The following is a 24,994-nucleotide window of genomic DNA, read 5'->3' as shown; positions in this document are numbered from 1 at the left end:
TAACTTTTTTAAATATAGAAAATTGTGATTGCAGTTGGCCCAATAAGGCTCATAAATGGATGAAATTGTTAGTTTTAATGTACAGAATATTTCACAACATGTTAGTGAGTCCAGTCAAGTTATTAATAGAAAAGGTGGAGTAATACAACTGTTGATATTCTATAATCAAGGTTTTGATAAGTCATTTTCTATGAAAATGGAATGTTACTATTCTTATATTTCTGAAACATAACTCTAACATCACATAAAAAGCATCAACTCTGTATCTGTCTCAGATTAAGAAAAACGAACCATCAAAAAATGGTAAAAATTATTTTTTTAGGTTTTTCTCTTCTTGCTGTGAAAGAGAATTTTTCAGAGTGCAGAAAAATCACTGTTAGGTATTCATTTGAACAAGAGAGTACAAGTGGTTTGACATTTATAGCATAGTATTGTAATTTGTGTAATTAAAAAACAAACATCTTTCATATGACTATAAAAAAGAGGTGAAACTGAGTTTTCCATTTTATTAATTTTTATCTTGTGTAACTCACCCCAGTTTTATATTACATATTTTAAAGTCTTATTCACTCTTATATGTTTGTGTGTATAATCCTCTTAGAGGGCTGACTTCTTTGTTCTGAATTCGTTCCTTTTGCATATTTAAAATGATTTTATCAGATCATAGTAATTTTGTTTTAGCCTATTACATCATTCATGAAGATAAAGTTGTATGAAATCTCATTTTCTGTGTAAAATACACAGGAACTTCAATAGTAATTAGTGGCATTTGTTGCTTTAGTAATGGTGTTTTTATTTACATTTCTTTATATGACTTGTTTATTATTAGGATCCTAGGGCCATGTAACCAACAAGGTTATGGACCGACAAGTGATTTCTGTGCATAAATAAATATGAGAAAATGTGTTTTAGATTTAATGATCCATTGTTAATTCTAGGGTTAAGATGTAACATCTGGTGATTGGATTGTGCTGAGATTTATCTACTGCTGAATGTATAGAGTAGATTGTACTGAACCAGACTTTGAAACAAGCGAAATAGGCTTGTAATATGCACTTTATTATATTCAGTAGAACCTTTACACTAATTATGTTAAGGGAATGTGTGTGTGTGTATATATACACACTGTTGGGAGCTACTGTGATTTCATGTGTTTATAAAGTTAACTTTTATTCTAGTGATTTAAAAATTCATTAACAAATCAGAAACAGAAAAGATTAGGAAAACAAAGCTTCAAAGATTAAACATTATAGACAGAAATGTACATGTAGCTGTGTTGTTGACAATGTACTTTGGGTGAGACAGCATGAAGCTTTTACACAGACCACTTAAAAGTAAGATTTTGTTAATGCCACTCTAATATTAGTTGTGAAATGCTTAATACAGTGTATGAGTAATTGTTGTTCATTACAAAATATTAGTTTCAAGTTCCTTATTACTTAATCTCCTCTGTACCAGAATTGATATCCATTACTAATCATCACCATGCTGATTATCTTAGATTTTCTGAGGATTTATCCTGCTTAATTAATTTTTAGCTTGAGACAGGAGTCAGGCAAAACATTTAATGTAGGCAGTTTTACTGGGTTTATGTTTCAAGAGCTTTTACTTTTTGTTTTCAATCTGGTGTGGGGAGCAGTGAATAGTGAGATAAATAAGTAGTTTTCATATGTAGTGTATTCAAGACTTGAGGAAAACATGTAACAAATAAGTGTTGAGAGAAAGACAAATATGAAAAACTAATATTGAGTGCTGTTTTATAAATTAAGTAGAAGTTATTTCATAAACTAATTGAATATTATATTCAATTGCACAAGAAGTACATAATATATGTAATTTTGAAAGCCTTTGCTTATTGTGATACTTTTAAATCATATTTGTGTTTCAATACAGTGTTTTGCTTGTTACAATAATTGCTTGATGCTTTGTTAAACAAGTGATGTCGTTGGGTCATTGTGTCATGACATCAACATTGCATATGTGAAATAACAGTAAGTATAGAACTTGGAAAAAATCATAGTTACGTGTATTTGTGTAATTTTTTTATTGTTCATTTTTAATGGCAGTCTTCCATACCAATGAAGTTAGTTTCCATAAAAAATGTTAGATAGTTTCATCTGTGTCTTAAAAATATTTATTTACATAAAGAAGTAAACTACATTTTTTTAAGGAAAATATATTACAAGAAAATTGTGTGTGAACTTCCATTTGAATGTGACATGAATTAAAAGTTTAAAAACTTTTGTTAAATTTAAATGTCTTCCAAATAAATTATGTTTTTCATTATTTCCTGTACTTGGTTTATGAAATTTCTAATACGTGTGTATTTCAAGTATTAGTTATTACATAAAAAGGCTAAATTATATTGTCTTGAGTTCTTTTTTCTATCTGTTTGCAGTACCTGTTGTTAGAAGAAACTGGAAAAGTTATAAAAAAAAAGTCCAACAACATTCATATACATATACTGCATTGAAAGTATATAACAGTATTTTAATTATTTTCCACTGTTTAGTAGGTTGTTTTTTTTATCAGTGGGATATATATAAAATAATTTGATAATTAGACAGTTTGTCTGTTTTTACCTTTTTGATTGTAGTGGGAACTACCTGGTTCGTGTCCGTGCCCAGGTCATGACCAGGGATGATACTCAGGGTGGATGGTTTCCCATGGGTGGCGGGGGACTCAGCAACGTGTCAGTATGTAAACGACTGGTTCCCTCAGAGAATGATTCCAAGCATGAATATCTCATTTATGGTAAAAGGATATCTGACCAATCGGTAAGTAATACGATTATATGACGTGGTTCTAGTGAAATTTCTTTTGTGCAGGAAGTTGACAAACAACAGCTGTGTCTTCTTTACAGAAGCTGCTACAACTCTTGTACTAAGCAGTGTGAACTAAAACAAAATCTTCTGTATCAAAATCTGTGCATTGATTAAAACAATTAACCTAAACCATAAAATAAGGAAAATTAAAATAATGAAAATGATAAATGCAAAATAATGCATATAGGCAGTCCAGCAGTAAATAAAATACATTTCACACATTCTTAACAAAAATAAAGCAAGTACATTAACATTTTTGGAGGTTTTATAACCATTTGAAACAAAATTTACAAATAATTTCTATTATTTCCTTCTATAAAAACAAATATTTTACATATATCCTGGTCCATACTGCATTCTACAATGGAGTAGTTGCCATTTGTTCAAAGTTTTTAAAACATTTATGAAAACTACCAACAATTTATCTAAATAATACAGTGGAATATGTATCATTGAATCTAGAGTTTGGATAAACCAAATGGACCCTTAAAGAGTATCTTGTCAGTTAGAAATCTTTTCTCAACATTATAGATGACATTTCCATTGATCAACACTAACTAGCTTGACCACTGAAGTTGCCAAATATGGTATTTTAGGTTAATACTGTACACACATTGATGTAGTGGACAAACGTTGTGTGTGTGTGTTTACTGTAATTCTGAATTTACTGCATATATCTTTATGAAATTTTGCAAGTTTTTAGTGAATATTACAAGTCTTTACTACCCCAACATTTTTTTTTTCGTAAAATATCTTTACTAAACATGTGTCTGGGAATTTATTGAGGCAGTTTGACTCTGAATAAGCTGAGTACAAGGTAGTTTTTGTGTTGAACATGGGTGACAGAACTGAAACACAGAAACATTTGAAAATAGACAGACTTCATCCTTCTTTATCAAATACATTAACAATGTGAAAATACTGTTGAATAAAGGAAATGTTTATATAGTATGGTAATTATTTCCATTATCTATATGCATGTGTGTGTGAATATATTTGTGTACACACAGTTTGAAATGTTAAATAATTGTAAATATATATATATATATTTAAATTTAGACATTTTTCTTCCAAATTGGAGAAAATCATCTTATTTTAAGTTTTCCAGTTTCAGTTGGGGTAGGCATGGCCAGATTGCTAAGGCTCTGGACTCGTAATCCGAGAGTCATGGGTTCAAATCCCTGTCGCACTAAACATGCTTGTCCTTTCAGCCATGAGGGTGTTATAATGTGATGGTCAGTCCCATTGTTTGGTGGTGAAAGAGTAGTCCAAGAGTTGGCAGAAGGTGGTGATGTCTAGCTGCCTTCCCTCTAGTTTTACACTACTAAATTAGGGACAGCTAGCACAGATAGCCCTCATGTAGCTTTGTGCGAAATTCAAACCAAACCAGTTTCAGTCAGTAAAATAGCCCATCCATGCATTTGAAGTAATATAAAACCATTAACTGATTTCAGTTTATTTTCTCTTATTTGTTTGTGTCATGTACATCTTGAATGTTCATCATCATGTGTATTCTTAATGGGTTATCTTTTCCCCATGCATATACATACTGCTTTTTCTTGGATTATTGTAAATAGATTATTTCCAGATTCTCTTGATATTGTAAATTTACTGATTAAGTTCATTCTAATTTATAAAGTTTGTAAACATTTTCAGCTTTTTTTTCACTTATATTTTTATCAACCTTTTGTTTCTGGCCAGAACTTTGACTCAGGTTTTTCAAATGTTTTATGCCAAATAAAATTGCTAGAGACATCCTGAGTGAATGGGAAAACACCACTATAGGCACTAATATATGTTTGATTTGATTGCATGCTTCAAAATCAATTATATTTAAAGTAATGTACAAGAGCAATTTAAAATGATACTATTTTATTCTATATATGTATATACAATAATTAATTGCATAATTAATTATTACCTCCCAGGACAACAAACCAATCACAAGTACAAGGCTTGGCATGGTCTGATGGTAAAGGCACTCATTTTGCAGTCTAAAGGTTTTATGGATTTAAAATCCTTCACCGAACATGTTTGCCCTTTCATTCATGGAGGTATTATTATGTGATGGTTAATTCTACCTTTTGTTATTAAACAAAACAGCCTGAGAGCAGGCAGCAAATAGTGTTGACTATCTTCCTTCCCTCTAATGTTCACTTTTATATTGGGGAGTAGTAGTCCAAATAGCTCTTAAATAGCTTTGCATGCAGTTCGTCAAATACAAAAATGAAAATACAGTAATCGACATGTTTAAAAATAGCCGACACCTATTTAAATCATAAATAACACCAATTCATAATTCACTTATGTCTATCAATACAATATTTTTTCTTTGAATATAAGCTTTCCAGAACAAGTGATACTTATATGTTGGAATTGACGTACTGTTGGTGAGAGATATGATTGAGTGTGCTAATTGGCTTGTGCCAATATTGTGCTTGCCAAGTTTTAAAAATATGGATAAAGTGGTAGTTTCTCAGTGAATTGATTGGTTTTATGTCACATTTTTGAAAACCATATGTCATATTGTTGTCACCTTTTAAGTGGTGTGTGACTGACTGGGCTGAAAGGGATTTGAAAATTGACCATGGAAGGAAAACAAAAGGCAAAGTCGAAACACTTAAACTGTGTTTAGAAGCACTGCGAAGTTGATTGATGTCTGGAACAACAACACGACAAACATAATTACAGTGGTTTGCCAAAGTAGGAATAATATATTTTAAATTTTAAGCAACCCTGTCTTTGTCTCAATACTTCTTGTATCAATAACACTTCTTTATTACAATAGGTGGCTAGATTACACATACCTCAGTCCCTACTTGTCTGTATCAAATGAAAAAATCTTTCGTTGTACTTGTATTACTACCATTACTTTGCAGTTGTTGTAATGAATTTAACCCATGGCTCTTCAGTAACAAGATTGGAATAATTCACAGGTTGTTCTCAGCTGTATGATCAGGAAAGATTTTCAGTATAACAAAGTTATGCCAACCTTTCATCACTGGAGGACAGGAGACAACAGGTTTGGCTTAACCTTCCAGACTGCAGCTGATGCCAGAGCCTTTGACAAGGGAGTCAGAATGGCAGTAGAAGATCTTCTTGACGGTATACAGACTCTAGCTGGTTATCTGTAGTGTGGATTTAGTTTTGTTAATTTTAATGTAGAAACATACAGAAAGTAAGCAATTTGTTATATAGATTTGAGTTAAATATTAGTAGTACAAATTTATATGTTTATTTTGTGTTCTAGAACTACAACTAAACAGTTATGGGTATATAGATTTTGTTTAGGTACATCTGCTGTGAGTATACAAGTGAAGCTAAAATGCTTGAGGTTAGGTAGGTTTGTGTCAGCTTAGTTTTGTTAGTTGTGGTATGCAAAACATTTACAAGTGTATAAGTTTGGAGTTAGGTAAATGTATAGTGAATCCGGTTGAACTTGTCATGGTCTGAAGGTTGGATTAAGAACTCTGAAATTACATAATTTGATTAGTTTAATATAACTTAAACATTGTTTTACTGGCATTGATTTCAAACAAAATTAACCTAAACATGATACATTAATTTAGGTCAGTCATGTTTAGTCTAATTTAACATGATTTGATTTAGAGCTTGTGTCATGTTATACCATGTTTATAGATTGAGCATGTATAAAATCCAAGCAACTTTTAATCATACAGTAACTATTATGTTTGCCTTTGTTTCAGTTTTAGGTATCTCCTTGCATTGTTATTGATGCTGGGTTACTTCCAAGATCACTGGAAATAGTAATACTTTACTATATTAGAAGATATAATGGGTTACTTGTGAGATGTTTAAAGTTTGCCATATTGATATGATATATTAAAACCAAATGTTTCTTTACTGTATTTTTTTCTTTAATTACAGTTTTATTAACTTTTTTTGTTTTGATACATTGTTAATTCTTTTGGGTCAAATTCAGTGTTGTGTGAAATAACAAACAAACCAAATGAAATTCAGTCTTTGTATCTCAGAACTGCTGGTATGGGTATTAACACTTTTATTGATAAGCAGAGAACAACGTTTTGACCTTCCTAAGTCATCTTCAGGTAAAGAAAGAAAGAGTTTGAATGTGACCATTGATGGACACATGTCTTAGGGATAAGAGTATAAACAGGTGACCTAGGAAGGTCGAAGCATTGTTCTCTGCTTATCAGTGAAAGTGATAACACCCATACCAACTGCTCTGAGATACATTTTTATTTCAAGTGGATTTTTCGTCATCAAGAAATTTAGTCTTTGATTCATTAAATAGATTAACACACTAGCTAGTTAGCATTGGAAAAAGTTTTGTATATGTATTGAATTAAATATATTTCTTTATATATGCATGCACACAATTTTGTTTTCCTTTGTGGAAAACTTTTATACAATGAACTAATTATATACGTTTTGTTCGTTTTCTTGCATTCTCTGTGCCTAACTTTGTCTGGTAAGTACTGTGTTAATTTTTACTTCATTGTTTATAAGAGTATTGTGATAGTAATTGTAAATATTTTTATACTAGTATCATTAAAATATGTATTTATTTGAAATAATTTGTGCAAGATATATTGTGTACGAGTGTAAATGACATTTGTGAGGCCTTTGTAGTTATATGAAATTGGTTGTACATATAACTGGGGTGTATCATTAATTATATTTGTTGAGTTTGTAAGGTCAGTCTTGTGTCTGCCTGAATAGCAGACTTCCTGAGAACCAGCAATTGATATTTCTTACAAAATGAAACATTCTAATCTTTTAACATAACTGGGGATGCCAGTTGATAAAGAGTGACATGTTTTGTTTGATGATAAATTTTGTTGTTGAGTCAAGCCATCAGTAGTTAGCCCAACAACATACAGCTTTTCAAGTTGACAACACATAAGATTAATCTTAATGTCAGATTCATACTATTCAGCTCACTATGTATAGCTAATGAACTTGTTCTAAGTATTGTATTTTGTAAAATGTACACAAATTCTCCACATTGTGTGTTCATAATAATAATCAACAAATTTACGAATTACTAAAAATATTGTAGTAAGTTGTCTATTATTTCCCTGAAACTGACCTCTTGTATGAGCACTTCTTTAACACTATATTTTCAGAAAAATTCTCTAAAATATTGTTGTTGAAGTCTTAGCAACTACAAACAGCTGAAGTTCCACTTTAACCCAATGTAGTGTTAGAATAACAGACAAAAGGAATTTGTAATAATGAAACAGAAACACAAGAAATGCACAGTTATCTGATGTGTTAAAATCTATGTTGTAATTTAGCCAACTTATAGCATAATGCACAACAGTTGCTTTATTTTTTAACAAAGATGCTGTCTTTATCTGTTTGTTCACATTTATAAAAAGAAAAGAAAATTATTGTATTATTTATTAACTAATATATATCAGTAATACTTTTAGATATGTAGTTTCTAATACCAAATATGTGTTGGTATTTGTAATACAAGTTGGATTTTATTTCAGATTTGGATGGGGCTGATTGTTGTTGTAATACAGATGTTGGTGATGATGATGTGTTCATGGTAAGTTAGGCTTACTTCTGGTATTTCAATAAAGTCCTCGTTATATTAACACACTAAAACATCTTCAAACAGGTTATTATTGTAACTATATTCTTACTTAAACATTGAAACAAATCAGTACTATGGTAGGCAATCAAAACTAAAGTTGCAAGATACATATTTTAGTTATATTTTTAGAATTAAAATTATACTACATTTACATTTCCCTTAAAAGTATTTTAATGGACTGTTTCTATTGATTTCTAGAGTGGGATAATAGTTTTGTCTTTTATATTGTATAGAAGTTGAAATATCATTATAATCTGGCAACAGGTGGGAGAACTCCATTATAGACAAATTGACAATTTACATACTAAATGGCTTGACATTCAACTACAATTTGAACAAATCTGCACAAACAATTGTTTTAAAATCATGTAAAGTTGTATCAATCATTTGAAAAAGGTTGCCATACATGTCTTATTTAAATTCAAAATGTTCAAGTAAAAACAGTGTCTTCAGTAATGTCTTAAATATATGAAAATAAACAGAACATTAAGAATCTTAATACAGCTTGTACCCAACAGAAATTGATATATTAAGGCTATGAATACTTCTGCATGTCAGAGCATATATATAAATGTAAGTAATATTTTTCTTGTGGTATTTAATTATGTTTAATCAACATATCTTATGTGAATGTCAGGTAATAGAGCATGAATGTACCTAAATCGACTTGTGGAGTGAAAACTAAAAATAATATTTTAGCATGGTTAAACAAATCATTATATAACATTTGTCAGTTTCAGAAACAAGGAAAGCAAGAATAATAATGATGACTTAAAAAACAAACAAGTATTAATGGGTGTTACACTATCATGAAGTTACCAACAGTATGCCAATAAGTTATTTAAGGTGTTTTCTGTTTGAAATAATGTGTATTATGTGGATTTAAGAACCTGGTGCAAGGTTAAAGAAAGCACAGATTTTCTGTGTAAGAAACCTAGTAAGTCTCATATGGAATTTAGTTCACAGTTTGAATTACTGTTTGGGTATTAGTGTTAATGTGCTATAAATAACTCTTGTTTTTTTCAATCCATTATTTGCTAATTGTAACATTTAAAGTTTTAAAATAAGTAGTAATAGATACAACTTGTAGCAAGTATGCTTTTGTTATCCACAATTATATTTGTTAGTCTTAAGTTTTATGAAATAAATAAGCAAGCAAGACATCTTTAACATTTTATTGGCAGTTGTTGTTACATTTTTGACCAAAACTGAATTTTTGTAAATATAACTGTAATAAAAGTTAGAGAGAACTTTTGGATACACTGTTCGTATTGAAAACTAAGTATTATTATTTATGTGTTTTTTACTAGTTTAAAATGTCCCCCACTGTTACACCGGTAAGTCTACAGATTTACAATGGTAAAATTGGGGGTTTGATTGCCCTTGGTAGGCTCAGCAAATAGCTCAATGTGGCTTTGCCATAAGAAAGCATACATACATACATATTAGACCAAAAACATTTTAAGAATGACAGAAATGTTATCAATTATAGTATTTTAAAACCTTGTACACAATATAAATATCACATAATGAAGGAACCTCAGGCTACTTCAGAAATGTATAAAAAAACTGCACAGAAAATGGAAATTAAAGTTACATGAACAATGGTAACCGAGTTCCTGTACTTCTGTTTCATGTAACAAAATGAACATATTACTATTTGTGAAACTGAAGAAAACACATGGAGCATTACTTGGTCTGTGTACAACATGAAATCACTCTTGATTTAAATAACTGGCCAACACAATAACTGAAATGTGATCTATATTACATAAATAGATTAAGTGTACTTTTCTGTTTGGTTTTGAATTCCATTTTACTTCTCCGTATAGTAATCTAATTTAATTTATGTACGTGAATAATATGACATTTCATCTAGCTTGCTATTCCATATTATTGAGCAGACAAACTGTTTAAAAATAATGTGTGTGTTAAAGATTTCCTTTCTTTTTTCCCAAAATAAGATATATTCAGAATATACATACATACTCATTAACTGTTCATTTGTTCTGTTTTTTGCCACTTGTACAAATAAAATGTCAAATACTCTTACATTCAAGATGATTTTATAAACTACAGAAAAATTGTGAAGTCTTGTATTTGTTTTTAAAGATGTGTCTTTATAATAATAAAAAAATTGTAAAATGAAAAGTAACACCTACAGTTAATGAATGTATATATCACAATAATGTTAAGCATTGTTATGTATACTTTGTTCAACTCCAGAGTGGTCCAAAATTATCTTTATTAAAATTCAGTAATTAAATAACTGTAGAAATAAACCCATTTAGTTTTCAACATGTTGCAGCACAACTCAGGCAGTTTTTATCATGTGGTTTACCATTACAGTGAGTAGTATTACCCTTTAAAATGGTAACCATACATGAAAAAGCTCAGTGCATTATTTAGCTTGTAGTGACCAGTCAGAGACTATGGCACAGAATGGGTTATGTTACACCCATGTTACACCCCTCGATGTGGATTTCTGTACATGGTGTGGAGACCTCCCAGGAAAGGTTCTGTTTTATCAATTTACCTCCTCTGGGATCTAAACATCCACCCACGTGTTTGCCATGCATGGTGACCCGTGAAGGGGAGGAGAGGATCCTGGTGGTTGAGGGGTCCAACCTTTACTCACCACTTTCGCCTTGAATTCCTGTAGATGGGTGGCATTGGAGTGACTCCCCTAGGGTCATCCAACTACCAATATTGGATGTTCTCAACAGGTGTTGTGGACATTGTATCTGATGCTGGTGTTTGGGTGTAGTGCTCATGACACCATGGTGTTTCTACATTGTCCTTAATTGGCATTGTAGCGAGTCCCCTCGTAGGGCTTCATGGTGGATGGAGTCAGTGGGCACTGAAATATTATTTTTATAATGGATCCTCCAAATAAAAACTTAAATAAAACAGTGAAAAAACAGTCCATAGGTAAGCGACCATGTCTTGAAGATTCTGAATAGCAATCTTCAGCATCTGTAACACATGTTGTATCTCATTTACTTGTACTACGTTCTCTTTAGGGCATATGTTTTCTTTTTCATTCAGAAGGAACTAGAGAGACTTGCTAGCTCTCCAAAGTCAGTAAAGAAGCTTTGCTCTGGTGACATATTGGTGAAAACATCCAGATCTCAACACAGTGAACTCCTCTTGCATTGGGGATATATCTGTTGAGGCTACACCTCATGCTACTTTGAATTCACCACAAGGAGTTATTGTTGAGAGGGATTTGAGTTAGAGATTCTTACTGGTTTCTCCACTCAAGGAGTTTCTGCAGTGAGGTGTATCTCCACTTGCAAAGATGGAATTATGATGTCGATCAATGTCCTCATTCTGACATTTACATCACAGCATCTACCTGCCACCATCAACGGAAGTTATCTAAATTTCAAGGTACGGTCATAAGTTCCAAACTCTCAGATGTTTCCAGTGTCAGCAGTTCGGTCACTTGAAGACATCATGTCGTGGTTCCCTGATGTATGCTCATTATGATGGCAAGGATTATGATGTTTACGAGTGTGAAATGGACCCTCATTGCATCAATTGCATTAGCTTTTACCTGTCCTAGTTTCATTCTTGCCTTAAATGGCTGGAAGAAAAAGAGGTGCAGCATTTGAAAATGATTCAAAATATTACTTTCCCTGAGTCTCGAAAGTTGCTGTCCACCACTTCATCTCCCTGGTTGTTGGAATCCTCTTCCAACAACAAAGACCTGCACAGTGGAACCAGGGCAGAATCCATGGAGGTTGACAGACCTCCCTCGAATAAAGACAATAAAGAAAAAAAGATGTGGTCATAAACAGAAGGGCTCTCCACCCAGTTCATCTACATATAAATAAAAATGGCTATCTTGATGCAATGGAACTGCCAAGGTTTATGTTCTAATCTGGATAACATCAAAGCACTGATTGCTTCCTACCATCCTGTATGTTTTTCCTTACAGGAAACATTTCTGAAACCTGCAATACAATCTCCTTTCGGCAGTTTTCTTTATACAGAAATGACAGGTTGTGTGATGGACGGGTGCATGGAGAGGTGGCACTGTTGGTTGATCAGCATGTGCCCACCTTGTCTTTACCACTTCATACACCCTGTGCTTCCTTGAGTTGTACCAGCACTATTTGTTTTATGTACCTGGCTCCTTAAGAGATCTATTATCAGTCAGATCGTTATGCCCTCATCAAGCAGTTACCATCTCCCTTTTTAATCCGGGCAGATTTTAATGGACATAATCCATTCTGAAGTGGTGCTGATATTGATGGGAGAGATCTTTCTGTAGAGTGTATGCTCTCTGATCAGAACCTTTCTCATTTCAATAGTTGTTCTTATACTTATTTTCATGCACCTAGTCAGTCCTTTACTGCTATTGATCTCTCAGTTTTCTCCCCTTCACTATTCTCCCACTTTTTGTGAAGGGTTGACAGTAACCCATGAGGCAGTGATCATTTTGCTATAATTTTGAGAGAGACTGGCTGTGGTCGATACCACCCGACCCACATGCCTTGGTGAAAGCTGGGTCAAGCAAACGGGCCCTCTTACACTGCTTTCACAGAATTTGATCCTGCCATCATCTGTAAGCCATCAATAGATGACTGTGTGAAAGCAGTAATTGACTGCATTATACAGCAGCTGCTCAATGTATTCCTAAAACCTCAACACGTTTCCCATGATGTCCTCGTCCATGATGGAATTTTGCCTGCCACATAGTACGGAAGGCTCAAAAACGGGCCTGGGATACTTTTTGTAGATATCCCACACTCTCGCTTTGCATTACTTTCCAGCAGGCCCATGATCATGCTTGGTGGGTAAGACGTCAAAGCCAGGAGGACTCTTGGATTAAATTCACAACCAGCATATCTTCTACTACCAGTTCCAAAGTCATATGGGACAAGATTTGATAGGTCAGTGGACTATATAATTCTGTCCCCTTCTCGATCTTGCTTTCTGATGGCCAAGAAGTACCTGATACCAGGAGCATTATTGATACTTTAGGTGAAAGCTTTTGCTAGATATCTAGCAGTTCTTCTATTTCCTCCACCTTCTTATCCATCAAGACTCAGGCAGAACGATCACCTCTATCCATTCAAGTTGATTGTTTCTATGACTGTAATCATACCTTTACACTAGTAGAACTCAAACTGGCCCTTCATTGTTCTGGCAGTACATTGGTTTAACTTGATGATGTACACTATGAAATGCTGTGCCATCTATCTCCTGCTTCTCTTGCTCTTCTTCTGGTTGTTTTTAACTGGATCTGGCAAGAGAATGTTTTTCCTAATGCCTGGCACCAAGCTATTGTTCTACCTTTCTCTAAGCCTGGGAAGGATCCCAAGATTCCTTCAAACTACTGTCCAATTGCTTTGATAAGCTATTTCTGTAAGACCTTAGAGAGGATTGGTAATGCTCATCTTGTTTGATTCAAGGAATCGGACAACCTCCTCACATCCACACAGTGTGAGTTCCAACGACAGTGCTCCACCATGGACCACCTGATTTGACTTGAAACGTCAATCAGAGAAGCCTTTCTCAAATGAGAACATCTTGTACTGATATTCTTTGACATTGAGAAGGCTTAGGATACAACATGGAGGCATAACCCCTCCATATATAGGGGTTACGTGGCCATTTGCCCATTTTTATTAAAAATTTTTGAATGGACAGGTGATTCCAAGTTTGTGTTTTTGACACTTTCCTGTTCTTTTCTACAGGAACTTGGAGTCCCTCAGGGCTGTGTTTTGAGTGTCACACTTTCACTACAAAAATTATCACTGAACAACCCCCTCTTATTGTTGTAAATGGGCTCTATGTCAATGACTTTCACGTCTCATGTCAGTTGTCGAACATGAGGCATATTTAGCAGCAGTTACAGACTGCCCTCAATTGTTTACTGAAGTGGACCATAAAACTGGTTGCATGCACTTTTGCCACTAACGGGGTATTCACCCTGATCCTGAACTCTGTATTGGTGAAATAGTGCTGCGTGTGGTCTGTGAGACTAAGTTCTTGGGGCTTATCTTTGACCCTGAGCTGATCTTTATACCACACATCAAGCAGCTGTGGGTCAAATGTACAAGAACACTGAACTTTCTTCCACTTGGGGATCACTGTTTTATGCTAAAGATATATTGTGCTCTTATTCGATCAAAACTTGACTATGGATCACTGGTTTATGGCTCTGCCAGGACCTCGGCTTTAAAGATGCTGGACCCCATTCATTGTCAGGTACTTCAGCTCTGCACCAGGGCTTTCTGTACTTCCTCATTTCAGAGCTTATACACAGAGTCTCATGAACCTCTTTTGCACCTCTACCATTTGCAACTGCCTTTACTATATACTTCAAAACTTCGTTCCTTACCCGAGCAATCCCACCTGGGGTTGTGTTTTCCTTCATTGGTTAGCCATGCTTTTTCAGAACAGACAATCTGCCATTGTATCCAGGCACAGTTGGATGAATTGGGTATGTCCTTAGATAACATTGCTGTATCCACTGGTCTGCCTATTCCACCCTGGCTTATTACAGTCCCCAAATGTGACCTATCTTTAAGTAATCTGAGAAAAGCAGACACTCCCAATTTGAAATATTGTCTGTTATTTGCTGAACATTTTTCGAACCATCCTTCCATTCCTACTTATATGGATGGTTGAAAATTGGTGACTGTGTGGACTCTGCCATGGTTTGTTGTGGTTTGGTGGTTGTGTGCAGAATCCCCTCTACAGCTTCTGTGTTCACTGCTGAACTGTATGCCATTCCTCTTGCCTTGGATCACATAGAAACTAAGCAGTACTCAAATTGCACTATTTATACTAACTCGCTTAGTTCTTTACTGGCCCTGGAATCGTAAGCACGTTAGTTCTCACCGATATTCAAAAGTTAGTGACCCATTTCTCTTTGACAACTACTTCTGTTCAGTTTTTCTGGATACCGGACCACGTTAGTATTCAAAGGAATGAGTTCACCGACACTGCAGCTAACTCTATCTGCTCTGGCACTCTTATTGCTGTGCCTGTTCCATACATAGACAATGGTCCTATATTCAAGGCTCGGCTCCGTGCCAGTTGGCAGTCAACTTGGAGTGAGCAACTTGAAAACATGCTTTTTCAAATAAAACCCTATGTTGTATTTTGGCCATCTTGCTTCATTAAGGATTGGAAAGAGGAAGTTGTTCTAACTAGACTATGTATTGGTCACAGTTTTTTAACTCATCATTTTCTTTTATCTGGGACTGATGCACCAATGCATTGTCTCTGTAACACTCAGGTCACAATAAGCCATATTTTACTGTCTTGCTGTCATTATGGCTCTCAATGACGGCACCGTTTTAAACATGTTCTGTCCCAAGGTTTATCTGTAACATTAGACAGTGTTATTGGTGATGGTGACACTGTCCACCTTGGGAATGTTTTTAATTTTTTAAAGGCCATTAATCTTTTTAATGCTATTTAAGTTTTTTAATTTATACATTAGACCTTTTTTAATGTGATTCCTTTTTAAGAATTAAAGTCCATCTTTTTCAGTTTGAAATTAGAAAATGGCCGTAATGTCAAATAACTCGAAGCCAGGGCTGGAAAGGCCAACTTCAGGTGACTTACACTGCTGTTTGAACTACTCGTTAGTCATCCTGGCGAGATACAATAATTAAAATTTTGCTACAAGTCTTTTAAAACTTGTATTACTTTACTTTCTGAAAATAGCCATAATGTCAAATAACTGGAAACCAGGTTATTGAACTTACGTGTTAGTCTTTCTGGTGAGTTATGATAATTACAATTATGCTACAGAAAGTCCTTTACAACTTGTATTACTGTGGTTTTTCTCTTACTGCTGTACACTAGATATAAAAATTGGATTTAATGATATTTATGTTTTTAATTCAAAAATTAAACTTTGTTTTGTTTTACCTTAATTTCCTTTTATGAATTTTAGTAATTTTACTTTAATTTTAACTTTTACCTGATGTTTGATGCAGATTGACTAGTTGCTTTGCACCATAAAACACCAAACCAACCCACCAACCTGCATATCACACACCTATAGCAAACATCACAGATCTAAAAATAGATGTCATCACCACTGTAACTATGGTTACAAACGCAGACTGAAATTGAGTATTAGTTAGACATGCTAACAGCCACTGATGGACACATATAAAAGTCTACTTAGCTTTCAATAAAAACTGTTTAAGCTCAGTTACAAGATGTTGAAAACTGTGTGATTGTATTTCCTTAGTTAATTATTAAATATTAGAATAGGAAAGATAACGTCCAAGAAGCTGCAATTTTGACCCTCGGTGAAAGAAAAAAATATATATATATGTATGTTTCTATGTATGTATGTATGCATGTACTGAGATGTAGTTTGCTGAAAGAAATCAGTATGTAATAATACTGTTTATACTCCACTAACTGTGATTTTAAATATTTAGACTTTGGAGTTACCTGTGGATTCTCGATCTTCATCAGGCTCTAGTACTACAAGTGGTAGTCTTGCAGGATACATTCAGCCATCATCCACAACTCATAGTATACCAGGTGATTTGCTGTCAACCTCATCATCTCCATACACTCATCCTCATGCCAACCACCATCATCTTCATCGCATGCATTTCATGCGGTCCTCTCGTATACCTCCAGGATCTAGCAACAGTAGCAGCACCAATGGAGTGGGAACATCCTCTGGAGGTAGAGGAAGTGAAAATGGTCCAGGAGAGGAAGTAACAAATAGAGCAAGAACCAGCAATGATCCAGGGTCTCAAGATATTGACAAGATTGAAGTCCTTTCTGGAGAACCCTATTCCTACGTACAGTTTGCCAAGGATAAATCATCTCGATTAGATCACGAATACTCCTATCCTGTCATGGATCCATTAAAACTAAATAAACAAGATTGTGTATCTGCATGTAGCTACAAGAAACCTCAGTTTTCTGGCTTGCAACCTCCTCTTTTGCCAACCAAGAACAAAAGGAAGAAATATCATAACAGAGAATCTCGAAGACAGTCTCCTCTTGGACGTTCCCAGTGCCATTATTGCCAGGAAATGTTTGACGACGAAGAGAATTATCAGGGCAGTTGTGAATATGCTCCTGATCCAGTTTTAGCATGCATCAATGCTGCCACTTGTATATCTTGTGCCCAGTGTATGCTGTACCATTGTATGTCTGACGCAGAAGGGGAGTTCAATGAACATCCTTGTTCGTGTGATACTTCTGACGACCAGTGTCATCGACGTTGGATTGGACTAGCACTTCTTTCTCTTCTTGTCCCATGTTTGTGGTGCTATCTCCCCTTAAAAGCCTGTCATCACTGTGGCCTCCGATGTCATCTGTATGGGGGAAGGCATCGAGCTACCTAAACTTTGTGTAACTAGTGTTGATGTGTTGTTACCCTAATGCTATATATTAGCATGCAAATTTACCTTATATACCAAGTTGTTATTTGGAAGCAACATTTTATGATATCAGAGAAGCTGTATTATTTGCAGTTGAAATACTGATGCTGATTTAGACAATATATTGTAATCATTTTGTTTTAAGATTATTGTAATCTCTGTCAGATATTCTTCTGTTAAATAGATATTTTGTAAAAATAAATGTAAACTCTGGTTGAAATGTGACTAGTCTATGGTGAAAATAAGTGTTTTTATTTTTATTATTGTACAGCATTCATTTATAGACAACATAGTCCTTTGTTAAACTATATAGCTCTCTATGACAGACAGATGTTCTTCTGTTAAAACATGTGGTACTATTTGACAGATGAAAGATATTCTATTGTTTATTAAACTGTGTAGTACTCCCTATAAGACAAAATGTATTAGTTTGTTGAGTAGACTAGTATGCAAGTTCTATTCTTGTAACTGTGGAATTATTTCTTTGAAATTTTCTTTCATGAAGCTGGAAGTACTTTTCTGTTAGTGTGTAATTTTAATTGTTTAATTAATCTTCTCATTAAATTTTGTAGTAGTTTTAATTGTATTCAAGATCATTTTCTATTATTATTAATATATGATAGCCACTAGGTATTGTGTTACTATATAGTTTTAGTTCTGGAAACATTTTATCGTACAAACGAACACTTAATTTAATTAAATCTACAAGGTAATGTTCCACTTGAACTTTTTATTTTATGTTTTTGATATAAAAGGTTAGTAAAATGTGAACAATTAGAACACAACTCTTGATGGCAAAATACGAGACAAGTTAGTGAAGACAGTAATGATAAAATTAGGCATATGTTCTGTGTAAAAATGTTGACATGGATATGCATACAGAGCTCTGACAATTAGATATTTTAAAATTGCACAAGAAACACTGAGCGTGTAACGTATACACTGCATATGGGACACATCAAAATTTATTGAGAGCTTAAACATATATATAAATATTTGAAAAACTTGTTTCTTAAATCCATTCAACCTTATATATATATATATATATATATAATTGCTTTTAGATCTAGAAATAAAATTGAACACATTTCAAATATTTATTAAAAGCAATTCATGTGAAGGATATTAAGAAAACATTGTGTTGAACACTTTACTAGCAGGTAAAGAAGTAGGCTTGTAGTTTGAGGCTTTTTTATTTTGTGATGGGCCTGAAGTTAGAAATGATTCTGTTGAAAATGTGTTACTTTTCAAGGTATTAGAAACAAACTATATTTGCAAGACACTTTGAATAAAGTGGAAGAAGGTATTATGTTGGAAAATTTTCTTTTATGAAATAGTATAGAAATTGCTGTATTGCAAAAGTATTTCATTGAGAAATTATAAAAAAGATACCAGTACGTTACAAAGCATTTCACTTGATGGAGGGAGCTTGTTTCAGGGCAGATACTGCTATGGCAAAAGACATTTGAATGAATATAGGGAAGAAAACACACATGCTAAAAGAAAACATTTCTCTTGAAAGAATATATTAAACTTTTGTGTTGCAAGAAATTTCTGTGCCAAAGAAGGTAAATAATCTAGTATGCTATGAAAGATCTTAACTGGCAAAACTAATGTGTTGTAAGAGATTTCACATATAATCAGAGTTGTAAGAATGGTGAAATGAAAATTCTCACATGAAACACAAGACTACAGTTTAAAAGAAGTGAGAGACTAAACGATTTGATTGTTGCATTTTCTTACATAGCTTTAAAACAAATATATCTCTATATTTCGTAGAAAGTACAATGTTCAGAATGAAAAAAAATGTACTTTGAAAATATTTCACTTTTGCAGGGTGTTTTTAACTGTCTGAAATATAATATTTGTATTTTACAGAAGGTAATTTCAAGTACATAAAGAAATGTACATAGGATAAGATAAGAATTTATGGTCCATGTTCAGGAAACTGCAGTTCTAAAGGAATACACTGACTTTAGTTCTGTTAGGTGGCATTTTATTTATACCTCTGGAAAACATTACCTTTTAACTCTTAGATGTTCTTGTAGTACAGTTACAGATAGGAATATAATAAACTTGACCTGTACAGTCTTTTCTTGGAGTAGAGATTGTTGCTTCCAGCTGACCTTGTGAAGTACTTTATTTATAACTAATTACACTGGTCAAAAGACCATACCATATTAAAATCAAAGTACTAGTTTGTTGAGGACTAGCTCTGTTGAAACAACTGTTCTGTTGTTGACTGGACAATATTTCTTGTACTGTTAAGTTCTTCTGTTTTACTTCCCAGCTTAAAGCTTTTTTTTTTGTACATAGTAGTAGAGACCTGACAAGACTGTTTTGATTGAATACTTCATTGCATGTAACTTGGTATCAAGCCCGATGTAACAGCTTGTTAGGTCACTGTGAAGTGTTTTGTGCCTTATACATTGTGAGTTTCTTGTAATAAACTGAAGTTGAACCCCCTCCAGAGATTTATCTTTAAAATTAGTATTACCCACTCTATGGAGAGTTGTTCTAAATTTAGATAATTTAATATTTAATGTAAAATTAGCTAAAAATAACTTATTTCTTAAGTCGCATGAATGTTTTAAACCGTGTTGTAATAATGGTTAACGTAAGTTGTTTTGCAAATATTTTATGACAACTTATGAACAAAGTTTACATAATTATATGGTGTAATTATTAGAATAACTTTCTGATGGAAATTTTGAAATACTAATTTATATATCTTAATATGCATTGCATACCACATGTATGTATGTGTTTGTTTCATTATGATAGTTGTAATAGGTCATACCATGTAAAATGTATATTATCCATAAATGATGAACATTCAAGATGATAAATTAATACCGAACAAAAAATATTTTGATTGTAAACAAATATGTGAATGCAAAATTAAGATGTTTATAATCAAGTAAGATGAGTTCTGTAGTGTTTGCTTCCTTGCATCACATTGGTAGAATAGACTAAATTATGCTTTATCAATGAGTACAAAACTTTATCATTTTTTCAGCCATAGTTCAAGGTAGTTACCTTTCTCTAATATTCCTGTATTTGTGAATATTAGATGTATGCACAAAACCTTATTCCCTCATTCACAGTTTCAACTAAGACAGTATTTTGAGGTAGCAACATAGTAAACTCTAAAATTAACTATTATAAGAAGTGCATATATCGGCAAGATGTTATGCATTGCTGATTGGAACACGCTACGACATAAAAAAAAAATGCTTTTAATGAATTCATGCTATGCACTAAGTGAGTAGGCATGCATCAGTATTGTACACCTTCAGAATGTGTGTGGAAATAACAAAGGTTGTTGACAGTTTTCTGTGTCGTTTATTGTTTTATGCAGAAATATATACGTTATGCCCTAAAATGTCAGTATTTTGATAAAAGTTGTTTTCGAACAGTTCGTGTGCAAAAAAAATAAAATAAAAAAAAATCGTGTTTAAATACCACTTCTGTTTTTAAAGATATTTCTAGTATGTCTTATAAGCCAAAGTATCATGTGGCTGTTATTTCACTGTGATCTTTGATTAAGAGAAAATATTGTAAGAAAAGTTATAAAACATGAACGTGCACCCTGTAATTCGGAAATTACTTTCTCATGTAAATTATTTTTAACTTTATCTTGCTGTTATCAAGAGTAAACTGGTACAACAGTTTAGAAGTTGGAAGTAAATAGTATGAAATATTTACCTCGTTTTTTATACGTTACTGATTATGTTTCAGCAGACTGAACACAGTCTGAGAATACTGTTCTTCACAACTACTGATAAGTTAAATCCAGGACTGGGAAGAGAGTATTTTTCAATCAGCTCTGTACATAACTGTGTATCCTTTTGACAAAAAATGGACACAAAAACTGTAATTATTTTAGTATTTTTTAAGAATTTTGTTCCTGTTTAATTTGATACATATGTGTACAGTGTTTTCAATTTGTAAATATTTGCTGACAACAGGAGCAGGAAATTAATATTATTTAATGTTTTATTTATTTATGCTATACAGTGAACATCTGTAATGTGGTCTGTCATTTTACAAAAATGCTCAGTTAAAGAAAAAAAAACTGGCTTTTTCAATAATAATTCTGACTATCCTCCTTGTGTAAACTAAGAATCCAGTATTTGAGTGTATAATTTTACATTTGCAAACTTTGGTTGTATATTTTTAAATTTGCAAACTAATTGATCAATTCTTGTTTCTTGCATGTTTCATCATATGATTTCAGTATTTATTTAGAAAGAATCAATTTCACTACAGTGTTAGAAATTAGGTTGTGATTTTAGCTGTAGTTTTTAGTGCTTCTAAAACTGTTGAATGGTGTTTGAACTAAAGGTTTCAGTTTAATGTAAACTGAATTTTGGTGGCGATAGTATCGCACCATTTGCATTATATGTCACAAAATCTAGGATTATGAGAAATTCTGTAATTGCTGTGTATGATAATTTAATACTTTTGGTTCAAAAACTTGAAGTAAACTATACCTTCCTACAAGGGCATGTTAAACAGTGTAATGTTAGTGATATTATTTAAAAACTGAAATAACAAAAAATGTTTGACTTTCATCCCACGTGGTATCAAATAAAATTCACCTTACTAGCCCAATAGTTATTTCTACAGGGTGGCCCGTTAGTCCATACCCATCCATATATCTTATTGTATCCTGGGTGTCACCAGTATTCTTGCGCTCATGTACCCACGTACTTGTCACAGTATGCTCTTCAAGTGTAAATTGACTTACATCGGCCATATTTCTTTGAAAAGAAAAGAAATTTATAATACATGCGTAGTTGAATATAACATAACATATGGATGGGTAGGGACTTATGGGCCGCCCTGTATAATATAAACTACAGCTTAATATTTTTGCCTTTTATATATATATATTCAAACAAAAGTATATCATATTGTTTGTTGATTATAATTCTTTAAATATCTTAAGTAATGTAATAAAGTATTTGTAGCAGTGTGTACTATTTGTAATGTAAATATGTGTTCAAAACTAAATTGTAACTTACAATTAGTACTTTTAAAACCTCTTGAATGTAGTCTGTACAAAATTGTCTGAATTGTTTTCTTGTGTCTTTAAATACTCAGTATAACAAATTATGTAAGGTGGGTATCAGTATGTGTGTATATTATAGTTTGATATTCACAATTTCATCTCAAATTAACGAGTTAGATCTCTGTTAACATTTTTTTTTCATTAGTTAACTATGTGCCAGTGGCACAGTTTATTGCATAGTGTTATGTACAGTTTGTTGTGCAGACCTGTAGCATTGTATTATGTTCAATCTTCATGTAATCTGTAATACTTAATGGTTGGGTATTAAATCATAAAGCCTGTGTACAGGATTGTAAACACCATATCTCTATTCTAAAAACATGCTTGTAAGTTTTGCTCACTTTGCAAGAAACTTTGTTTCTACCAGCTAGTGCTGTGAATGATCTTTGTCTTTTCCCTCTGAGATACAGTTGAGCCCCATAAAGGTACTAGCTATTGCTAAAAAATCTATCTTAAAGGCATGCTGTTGACTCGAAAAAAAAAACTATAAGCTATTGTTATCTGTGCTGTTATTGAAAGTTTTGGAATTACTGTTGTCACTTTTTGAAACCAAAGGTAAATGTGTAGTTATTTCTATCTTTGTACCCAGAAATTGTAATAATACTATTGTTTACTAACAGATTTTAGTTGTTATTGAATAAAGCATATTTTCAAGACAACAGTGCACCTTTAACATCCTTAAGGTTGAAATTACAGTGTGTATTTGTAAATATTGTTGTGGGCAAAGGAAATGTAAAAACGGATGGTGTTGTTAAAACAGTGTGCTAAACCTCTACAGAGAGGTTTGACCTTGGCAGCTATTCATATCTTGCTCATTACTAAGTACTTGTATATTTTATATTCACCAAGTAAGACTGTGTATTTTAGTCATTGGAAGAGTAGCCAATCTTCTAGGTGAATACATAAATATATCTATATATATATCAATATATATATATATATATTATCTATGTGTCAGTTACAATAAATGTTTACTACTATGTGTGGCTGGTTTGTTTTTCCATGATACAATATATATAAAAGTCCGATACTATTAAATACCGCAATTGCCAATAGGCGATTAAATGAGTGCTGTAAACCTAATAAAATTGGTACAAATCGAAAACATTTAAAATGACACCAAGAAATTCAAAAAATTATTTTTATATCGTCATCGTTAACTCATAATGGAAAATGAATGTGGTCATATCTCTTAAACTCGTTGGAATTATTCCCTCTGTCGGACAGATGTCAAACTACCTAACAGTTATAAACAATCAGTTAGGGGTTAGGAATGAAACGTTTGAACCCACAACATCTCAACTCCTGTCTGCAGGCAGTTGTGAGAAAGTATTAGGTTGAGGAATAATTCGTGAGCGTTTTTAAATAATTTCATTCAAGCATTACATGCAAGACTATACAATACTTCAATGCATGAACACATTACACCCAAAACATTTAGTATGATACTTTATTTTATGTAATACCTATATATATAGTATGCATTGTTTGAAACGAAATTGCAAGAAATTAAATGCGAAAAGCAGATGGTGTCGAAAATGCTCGATTTTGTCCACTTGACATTCCATTTAATGAGCTGAAAATGAAAGCAAAAATTAAAGACATGAAAATCAAACACACCATCTATTAGAGCAAAAAATTATCTACCAAATGACATGAAATATTTTGCGAAAGCGTTTCATTTATGAATATATTTTGTTAAATTGAAAAAACGCTCACGAATTATTCCTCAACCCAATAGTTACATTTAATATTTGGATATAAACTTAAAAGTAAAATTAAATTAAATTTCTACAACGCAAGATTCTCAACCTCTGCCCTTTAATATAACGGTTACAAAAGTACGTTGATAGGAATTACAAACCTTTACCGTAATAATTCTTAAATTACTGGTACTTCGTGACCTAAATTTCATCTTCTATGTATTTCTCCAAACAATTAATATGACCTTATAATTTTACTCTTAAAAACCAGGTTTCTTTGATTACGTGAATGTGCTGTTGTCTTTTCTATAGTTGATAAAACTATACAAATAAGTGGTGAAGGATTTCTTCTTTCAGTTAGAAATATACAAGTTTCAAGCAGTAATAAACTTATGAATCAATAAGCCCTTAAT

At 32.8% G+C, this 24,994-nt stretch overlaps 1 protein-coding gene across 7 annotated transcripts in view; it reads left to right on the top strand.

Moving 5' to 3' along the window:
• The window catches only part of LOC143229745 (sprouty-related, EVH1 domain-containing protein 1-like), a 66,715-nt gene extending 42,857 nt beyond the window's left edge, over positions 1 to 23,858 (top strand). For 5 of the 7 annotated variants that reach the window (XM_076462509.1, XM_076462516.1, XM_076462520.1 and 2 more), the window contains 4 exons: positions 2,597 to 2,777; positions 5,762 to 5,930; positions 8,309 to 8,367; positions 16,839 to 23,858. In XM_076462509.1, coding sequence (XP_076318624.1) covers positions 2,597 to 2,777; positions 5,762 to 5,930; positions 8,309 to 8,367; positions 16,839 to 17,765 — 1,336 coding nt within the window. In that variant the 3' untranslated portion in view covers positions 17,766 to 23,858. Of the gene's footprint in view, positions 1 to 2,596; positions 2,778 to 5,761; positions 5,931 to 5,969; positions 7,279 to 8,308; positions 8,368 to 16,838 lie in introns of those variants that run through there. The other 2 variants (XM_076462521.1, XM_076462537.1) reach the window with 2 other exon arrangements.
• The last annotated feature ends 1,136 nt before the right edge of the window (positions 23,859 to 24,994 follow it).

The sequence above is a fragment of the Tachypleus tridentatus genome, chromosome 1, assembly GCF_004210375.1.
Source record: "Tachypleus tridentatus isolate NWPU-2018 chromosome 1, ASM421037v1, whole genome shotgun sequence".
Classification (NCBI taxonomy): domain Eukaryota; kingdom Metazoa; phylum Arthropoda; class Merostomata; order Xiphosura; family Limulidae; genus Tachypleus; species Tachypleus tridentatus.
Note: the sequence above shows the minus strand (reverse complement) of the source record. Positions and strands in the feature narration are given on the sequence as shown.